This window comes from Solanum tuberosum, unplaced genomic scaffold, assembly GCF_000226075.1.
Source record: "Solanum tuberosum cultivar DM 1-3 516 R44 unplaced genomic scaffold, SolTub_3.0 scf00118, whole genome shotgun sequence".
In the NCBI taxonomy this organism is placed as follows: Eukaryota; Viridiplantae; Streptophyta; class Magnoliopsida; order Solanales; family Solanaceae; genus Solanum; species Solanum tuberosum.
The window spans coordinates 1,306,354-1,314,813 of NW_006239043.1; the positions used below are offsets into that span (position 1 = coordinate 1,306,354).

Genomic DNA, 8,460 nt, shown 5'->3' on the forward strand with positions numbered 1-8,460 from the left:
TCTTTCTATGAATTTCTTACAAGTCGATGTAACGTGCAATTCGTCTTTCATTTAGCACTTTTTTCTATTGAGTTTTGAACTTTAAAAAATGATGATTGCCTCTACTATGCTATCTTGGGATTTGTTGGGAAGTAAAATTGAAAAACTTCAATTGTTAGTTGTGGCGTGTTTATACTTTGATGTCAAGACAGAAAAGAATATATTCTTTCGACTATTGATTTGCAGGTTACTAAATACTAAGATATTTGTCTTCTTTATCAATTCAAATAAGTGTATATTTTGGTTATAATGACATAACATCTTGCTTTTCTGTTAATTTCTTTCACATACTTAATCTACCTAAATCAAACAGTAAATATATGTCTATGCCAAACAACAATGTGCAAAGATAGAGGTATTTTCGTGATACTCTAGATGATCTTTATGTTTTTTGTTGACAGTGAATAGACAGGGTTCCCTACCAATAGGTTAATAAGACTTTTCTTACTTCACTATCAACAACTCTGGACGAAAAAGAAAATTGTCAATTACCTTGGAAACTCTGTGCAGGTAAAATTACCTCTTCACCGAACACATGTAAAACTATAGAAACCAAAATTAAGAAAATCACGAAAATTGAGGTGTGAAAAAAGAAATAAATGTGAAGCTGAAGATGTAAACGGCAAAAAATAATCTTCTTTAAGTGGTAAAAGCTAAGCATAAGTGAAAGTGGACATTTTTGTTACTGTATACTATTTTTTATGAGATTCTGGAATGAATGGTGCTAATACATTATTTAATTGTGCTAATACATGATGTTGATAAGACGGTAGAATTAATTTTGTTTCCAACCCCCCACCCCCCAACAAACAAAGAATAGAACTTCTCTTTTGTCATTGTTATAGTTATTATTGCAGTTTTCTAAATATGGATGATGTTTTATGAGCAGAAGGAGGAGATGATGGGAAAGTTTAACAAAGCCCAAGTAGCTAACCAGTGAGTTTTAGAGTTTTAATGTGATTACCTTACACTTTATTTTTTGTACTTAACATGACCATATATGTTACACCACATAAAAAATATGTTTATAAATTATATTTTTGGTGAGCTTCACCTTGTTTTTACAAACTTATGCTAAAAGAGAAGTAGAGAAGAAGTGTTGTTCAAAACTTATGATGTTTTACTTAGTTCTGTTCTTGATGGTCCTTCTATTTATCGGAGCATTGAACAGATCGCTAGATGATTCAATTTCTAGGATTCAAAGTGAGCTGCCTTCAACTAAGGATCCTCTAATTCCACGGATAACTGAAGAGGTTCCTTCCTTGAGCACAGATTCTGGAGGACGTAGGCCCAGAAAGAAGACATTTATGGTTATTGGGATAAACACGACCTTCAGTAGTAGAAAAAGGCGCGACTCTATTAGAAAGACTTGGATGCCTCAAGGTGTTAATTATAACATTATTGATGTATATACTTCTTCCATTTTCATTTTCTTCCTCCTTTGACAACATTCTGTTTCTTTGCATAGGTGCAAAGCTACATAGATTAGAGCAAGAAAAGGGGATCGCTGTGCATTTCATGATAGGCTACATGTATGATCTGCATTGTTCTATATCTTCTTCATGCCAAACATATAGATGCTCATTCATCAATGAGTTTCTACTGGAGTCTCATATTGTTTCTTGCCAAAAGAGTGATAATATGCTTCCTGTTCTTTGTTTTAAATATCCTCTGCTTCACTTAGAAGTTGAATGTATGATTAGCTTTTCAAGAGATATACGAAGGAAATTATCATTTAGAAGCTTTGTTAAGAGTTAGTAATTCACTACTAAAGATGGACTGGAAAGATTTAAGACAAGATATAGAGAACTGCAAGTGAGTGATTACAGAATCATTCATCTGTAATCTACCAGTCTGGCACCTTTTTCCTTTTCTATCTGGTAATGTGCAGCATGCAACTCTTCAATGAAGCTGTAAGAAGTTCATTTTGCTGCTTAAAGGAACTTGCAAGAACTTTGAATCTTCTATAAAATAATATTTGCCTTCATAAACGAATGTGTGTTTTTATCCCGCTCTTTCTGCATTTCTAAGAACTAAATACTAAAGGTATATAAAGTTGGTATTCTAACTAAATCGGAAAGAGCAGCAACTCAACGTGACTTTTGGGAGTGGGAATGCCATTTGTCGCATAAGTTATGATGATCCATGTTAATTTTCCTATTGTAGCTTCAAAATGATCAAATGAAAGGATATTAGCTTTTCTTAAGGTTGTAGATTTGAATCAATGACATTCAATGCTTCGATTTACTTCTGTCTTTAGAATGTCAAGACGAGTGAATATCTTGCCATGAGCAGTACCTCTCAGTTGCTTAGAGCAATCAATTTAGTTAGACGTGAATTACTATGTTATTGCATTTGTGCTGATATTGCAAATGTGAAAGGCAAAGTAACAACATCCCTTATGAGTTTCATGTTTGATGGTTTCTATACTTTTCAATCTTGGGTAGATATATCACGGGCCCAGGAGTATGGTTTTAACTTGATGCCCAACATGATAAGAACAAGTGTAGCATAAGTGTTTTCTTTTGTCTTCTTTTTTTTGTTTCTTTTAATTGAAATTTTAAATAGCAGCATGAAAGTTTACTTTGTATCAGAATAGGAAAGGTTTTTTCTAGAGCTAAATGGTGCATTTGGATATAAATGTGGGAGATTGATTCACTTGTGCAAACTGTATCTTTCACGATACTAAGTCATAGATAAGCCATGAGAGATTCAGACACAGTATGTTGCACATTTTCTCACCTGTTCTAGAGGCAGTTTACAACTTCGTAATTTTCGAGGTATCTCTAAATTGAGTGATATTACATTTATGTTTGAGAGATAAGCTCAGTCACCAAAAGTTTCCATCTCTTCTTTTGGTGCACTTTATTGTATTCAGATCATGTTATTGAATTTAATCCTGAAGAAGTTTGTACTAAGTTCAAAAATAGAAGTTCAAGTTATAACATCACTTTAGGTTCAGAACAAAAAGAGTAGAACCATCTAAACTGATGAAAGTTGTTGGATTACCCAACAAACTGGATTGCATTAGTTATTTTTATGTACTCTTGATAAAATAATAATCATTTTTTATGTACTAAGATGTTTTTGCAGTCTCTTTTTCTGCCAATTTTTATAGAGCAAGAAGGGCATAATCGTTACACTTTTTTGAGAGCTTATTACAAAACCAGCTAAAGGATAAGTTGAAATATTATGTATTAGTAGGTTTAAAGTTGCTCACCCTCCTCTCAATGAAAAAGAGAAAGTCAGACTTGAGAAGGACATGCTGATTTTAGAATCATACATCTATTTGAAGTAAGTAAATGCTACCATATCTCCATTGATAATATGTATTGTTGCTATGAGATCTTTCTTTTTTGGCATGTCAATCAAGTAAACTTATGAGTATAAGAATGGTAAAAAGAAAGCATTAGAAAGGAAGGATTGTTTTTAATGAAAAAGAGAAGTGAAATGCACATGAATAGTAGCCATTGGATTGCACTTGGGTGAAGCTTCACTATCAACAACTCTGGACGAAAAAGAAAATGTCAATTACCTTGGAAACTTTGTGCAAGTAAAATGACCTCTTGACCGAACACATGTAAAACTATGAAACCAAATTAAGAAATCACGAAAATTGAGGTGTGAAAAAAGAAATAAATGTGAAGCTGAAGATGTAAACGGCAAAAAATAATCTTCTTTAAGTGGTAAAAGCTAAGCATAAGTGAAAGTGGACATTTTTGTTACTGTATACTATTTTTTATGAGATTCTGGAATGAATGGTGCTAATACATTATTTAATTGTGCTAATACATGATGTTGATAAGACGGTAAAATTAATTTTGTTTCCAACCCCCCACCCCCCAACAAACAAAGAATAGAACTTTTTTTTTTGTCATTGTTATAGTTATTATTGCAGTTTTCTAAATATGGATGATGTTTTATGAGCAGAAGGAGGAGATGATGGGAAAGTTTAACAAAGCCCAAGTACCTATCCAGTGTGTTTCAGAGTTTTAATGTGATTACCTTACACTTTATTTTTTGTACTTAACATGACAATATATGTTACACCACATAAAAAATATGTTTATAAATTATTATTTTTGTGAGCTTCACCTTGTTTTTACAAACTTATGCTAAAAAGAGAAGTAGAGAAGAAGTGTTGTTCAAAACTTATGATGTTTTACTTAGTTCTGTTCTTGATGGTCCTTCTATTTATCGGAGCATTGAACAGATCGCTGGATGATTCAATTTCTAAGATTCAAAGTGAGCTGCCTTCAACTAAGGATCCTCTAATTCCACGGATAACTGAAGAGGTTCCTTCCTTGAGCACAGATTCTGGAGGACGTAGGCCCAGAAAGAAGACATTTATGGTTATTGGGATAAACACGACCTTCAGTAGTAGAAAAAGGCGCGATTCTATTAGAAAGACTTGGATGCCTCAAGGTGTTAATTATAACATTATTGATGTATATACTTCTTCCATTTTCATTTTCTTCCTCCTTTGACAACATTCTGTTTCTTTGCATAGGTGCAAAGCTACATAGATTAGAGCGAGAAAAGGGGATCGTTGTGCGTTTCATGATAGGCCACAGGTATGATCTGCATTGCTCCATATCTTCTTCATGCCAAACTAGATGCTCATTCATCAATGAGTTTCTACTGGAGTCTCATATTGTTTCTTGCCAAAAGAGTGATAATATGCTTCCTGTTCTTTGTTTTAAATATCCTCTGCTTCACTTAGAAGTTGAATGTATGATTAGCTTTTCAAGAGATATACGAAGGAAATTATCATTTAGAAGCTTTGTTAAGAGTTAGTAATTCACTACTAAAGATGGACTGGAAAGATTTAAGACAAGATATAGAGAACTGCAAGTGAGTGATTACAGAATCATTCATCTGTAATCTACCAGTCTGGCACCTTTTTCCTTTTCTATCTGGTAATGTGCAGCATGCAACTCTTCAATGAAGCTGTAAGAAGTTCATTTTGCTGCTTAAAGGAACTTGCAAGAACTTTGAATCTTCTATAAAACAATATTTGCCTTCATAAACGAATGTGTGTTTTTATCCCACTCTTTCTGCATTTCTAAGAACTAAATACTAAAGGTATATAAAGTTGGTATTCTAACTAAATCGGAAAGAGCAGCAACTCGACGTGACTTTTGGGAGTGGGAATGCCATTTGTCGCATAAGTTATGATGATCCATGTTAATTTTCCTATTGTAGCTTCAAAATGATCAAATGAAAGGATATTAGCTTTTCTTAAGGTTGTAGATTTGAATCAATGACATTCAATGCTTCGATTTACTTCTGTCTTTAGAATGTCAAGACGAGTGAATATCTTGCCATGAGCAGTACCTCTCAGTTGCTTAGAGCAATCAATTTAGTTAGACGTGAATTACTATGTTATTGCATTTGTGCTGATATTGCAAATGTGAAAGGCAAAGTAACAACATCCCTTATGAGTTTCATGTTTGATGGTTTCTATACTTTTCAATCTTGGGTAGATATATCACGGGCCCAGGAGTATGGTTTTAACTTGATGCCCAACATGATAAGAACAAGTGTAGCATAAGTGTTTTCTTTTGTCTTCTTTTTTTTGTTTCTTTTAATTGAAATTTTAAATAGCAGCATGAAAGTTTACTTTGTATCAGAATAGGAAAGGTTTTTTCTAGAGCTAAATGGTGCATTTGGATATAAATGTGGGAGATTGATTCACTTGTGCAAACTGTATCTTTCACGATACTAAGTCATAGATAAGCCATGAGAGATTCAGACACAGTATGTTGCACATTTTCTCACCTGTTCTAGAGGCAGTTTACAACTTCGTAATTTTCGAGGTATCTCTAAATTGAGTGATATTACATTTATGTTTGAGAGATAAGCTCAGTCACCAAAAGTTTCCATCTCTTCTTTTGGTGCACTTTATTGTATTCAGATCATGTTATTGAATTTAATCCTGAAGAAGTTTGTACTAAGTTCAAAAATAGAAGTTCAAGTTATAACATCACTTTAGGTTCAGAACAAAAAGAGTAGAACCATCTAAACTGATGAAAGTTGTTGGATTACCCAACAAACTGGATTGCATTAGTTATTTTTATGTACTCTTGATAAAATAATAATCATTTTTTATGTACTAAGATGTTTTTGCACTCTCTTTTTCTGCCAATTTTTACAGAGCAAGAAGGGCATAATCGTTACACTTGTTTGAGAGCTTATTACAAAACCAGCTAAAGGATAAGTTGAAATATTATGTATTAGTAGGTTTAAAGTTGCTCACCCTCCTCTCAATGAAAAAGAGAAAGTCAGACTTGAGAAGGACATGCTGATTTTAGAATCATACATCTATTTGAAGTAAGTAAATGCTACCATATCTCCATTGATAATATGTATTGTTGCTATGAGATCTTTCTTTTTTGGCATGTCAATCAAGTAAACTTATGAGTATAAGAATGGTAAAAAGAAAGCATTAGAAAGGAAGGATTGTTTTTCATGAAAAAGAGAAGTGAAATGCACATGAATAGTAGCCATTGGATTGCACTTGGGTGAAGTCCTTTTAAGACTAATTGCTCAGATAAGTTTGCAACAAATTAAAACAAGGTTTACTAAAACATTCTTTTGTTGAAAAAACATCTTCTCTTACAAGAAGTAGTCAATTTTTTAAACTCTCTCTGAGATGGGGCAAGAAGAAGTAAGTCCAAAAAATTTCATCCATACTCCTTTTATCCTTGTTTTATATGTAAAAAAATGTATGGTTTATTGAACTTCATATAGTGACATGACAATTTTAGAAATGTACATACTTATACTACCAATATTGCTTTTTTTAAAATTTAATTTTTTTTCCTATTGTACTCCACAATTTTGTGAGTGTTTGACTACATAATAATTATTGTGCAAAGTAATAGATGATTCTTTTTCTTTAGTGTATTTTTGGTTGGAAACATTAAGTTTCATATTGTTTACAACTTGCAGTAATAGAAGCAATTACAGTTCTCAAGGGAATAGTGAAAAGATGTGCGCGAAAGAACTCATGTTTGTCCATTATGATTCATTGTGGGTGAAAGTTTTTGCAGTGCTACAAAGATTTTAGAATGTTTGATTGATAAAACTTTCATATTTTTTCAATATCATGTTATTGACGAACAATTGTACAGTAACTGTTTGGGCTCAGCTAGAAAAATAATTTACCAATCTAGTATACATAAAAGAGCCAGTTTCAACATGACTGTTGTCTTTAAATTAAAAGGTAAGGGTGTTTTGCTGGTAAGCTGAGCTAGAATATACGTGTCACATGTAGCTGTAGAATAAACACGTGGCTGAAGAATAAGGGCCAAAGTTATTTTCTTCATTTTTCCCCTTAATCAAAAGCACAATAAAATTGAAATTCAATTCAGGTATTTCAATTTTGTGTATCACACTGAGCATCATGTCGTTCACCTTCACTTTTTGATGAAGATATTGTTTTCAAAGAGGATTGCGAACAATTAATTATGGAATTAGTGAATAATTTTTTGATTTGGTGAATATAATATATAAGATGATGTTAATAATTCTTTTATTTATTTATTTCTTTTCTTCTGATGGGTTAAATGTGTATGATCAGTACTTGAGTTATAATGTGTATGATCAGTACTTGAGTTATTTGTTCTTTGCAGTTATTTAGAGATCAGAGAAGGAAGATAGATGGACGGATCATAGTGCATGCATGAGAAAAAATTAAGTGACCAGAATAGATGATCAACTTACATTTAATTGAGAAATTTTCATAGTTCATGCAAGAATGGATCAACTTCAATGAAAAATTCTCAATCATTCAGTCAGTCAGTCGTTGTGTCAAATCAAGCAAGATTGCTAGGAAAAAAAGAAGAGATAAGATTGGATACTTCCTAGCTAAGAATTTAGCAGTCAACTTAATTATACAATTTACAATTTTGTTCGGCACATATAAAAAGAGCAAAAACCACTTGGAAAACTTTTTGTTTTTAGAATAGCTGCCTCTTGAACAGTTGAACGAGACATTCATAAATAACTTTCTTATTGTCGAAATGCTTGCTTAGCTGCCTCTTCCGATTTCAATAGGAGTATACTGACTGGAGTAAAGATCATCATGCAGCTCTAGCTGGTGCTATCGGAATGATCCTTTGTAACAATAAACCTACTGGCAACGAAATTTACAGCGTCCCTCATGTCCTTCCAGCGATACATATCAATTATACAGATGGTGTTCGAGTCTTTGACTACATTGCTTCTTCTAAGTCTGTCTATATATATATATATATATATATATATATATATCTTTCTTTTCCTTATTTCCAGTGTAGATACTTGTAGTTCTAACTTGCGACGTTATTGTTACAGAGATCCACATGCATATATCACGAAGCATTGACCAAAATAAGCTATTTTAAAAACCAATTCACCAAACTAATACGCTTTTTA

The 8,460-nt window shown here is 32.6% G+C and overlaps 1 protein-coding gene across 12 annotated transcripts; it reads left to right on the forward strand.

The window, feature by feature from the left end:
- Positions 1–7,176, forward strand: LOC102591908 (beta-1,3-galactosyltransferase 7-like). Of its 12 annotated transcripts, none has more exons than XR_001473795.1 (5): positions 1–549; positions 929–995; positions 1,211–1,422; positions 1,508–1,571; positions 3,158–3,383. XR_001473795.1 is itself a non-coding variant. In XM_015309941.1 (4 exons), the coding sequence occupies exons 2-4, from the start codon at positions 938–940 to the stop codon at positions 1,795–1,797; spliced, it is 552 nt and encodes a 183-aa protein (XP_015165427.1). In that variant the 5' UTR covers positions 1–549; positions 929–937; the 3' UTR covers positions 1,798–2,034. The 12 variants fall into 12 exon arrangements, 6 of the variants coding, with proteins under 6 accessions (XP_015165427.1, XP_015165428.1, XP_015165430.1 ...); XR_001473794.1 differs by having other exon boundaries at positions 929–975; positions 1,201–1,422; XR_001473793.1 differs by lacking the exon at positions 1–549 and adding an exon at positions 6,994–7,176 and having other exon boundaries at positions 610–975; positions 3,158–3,333.
- Positions 7,177–8,460: the final 1,284 nt, after the last annotated feature.

What these genes read in the sequence shown, in the direction of transcription:
- LOC102591908 (XM_015309939.1), top strand. Translation starts at nt 911, where the DNA reads ATGATGTTTTATGAGCAGAAGGAGGAGATGATGGGAAAGTTTAACAAA. An exon ending in AAAGCCCAAGTAGCTAACCA is followed by an intron (nt 976 to 1,198) that starts GTGAGTTTTAGA and finishes TCTATTTATCGG; the next exon opens with AGCATTGAACAGATCGCTAG. An exon ending in AAAGACTTGGATGCCTCAAG is followed by an intron (nt 1,423 to 1,507) that starts GTGTTAATTATA and finishes TTCTTTGCATAG; the next exon opens with GTGCAAAGCTACATAGATTA.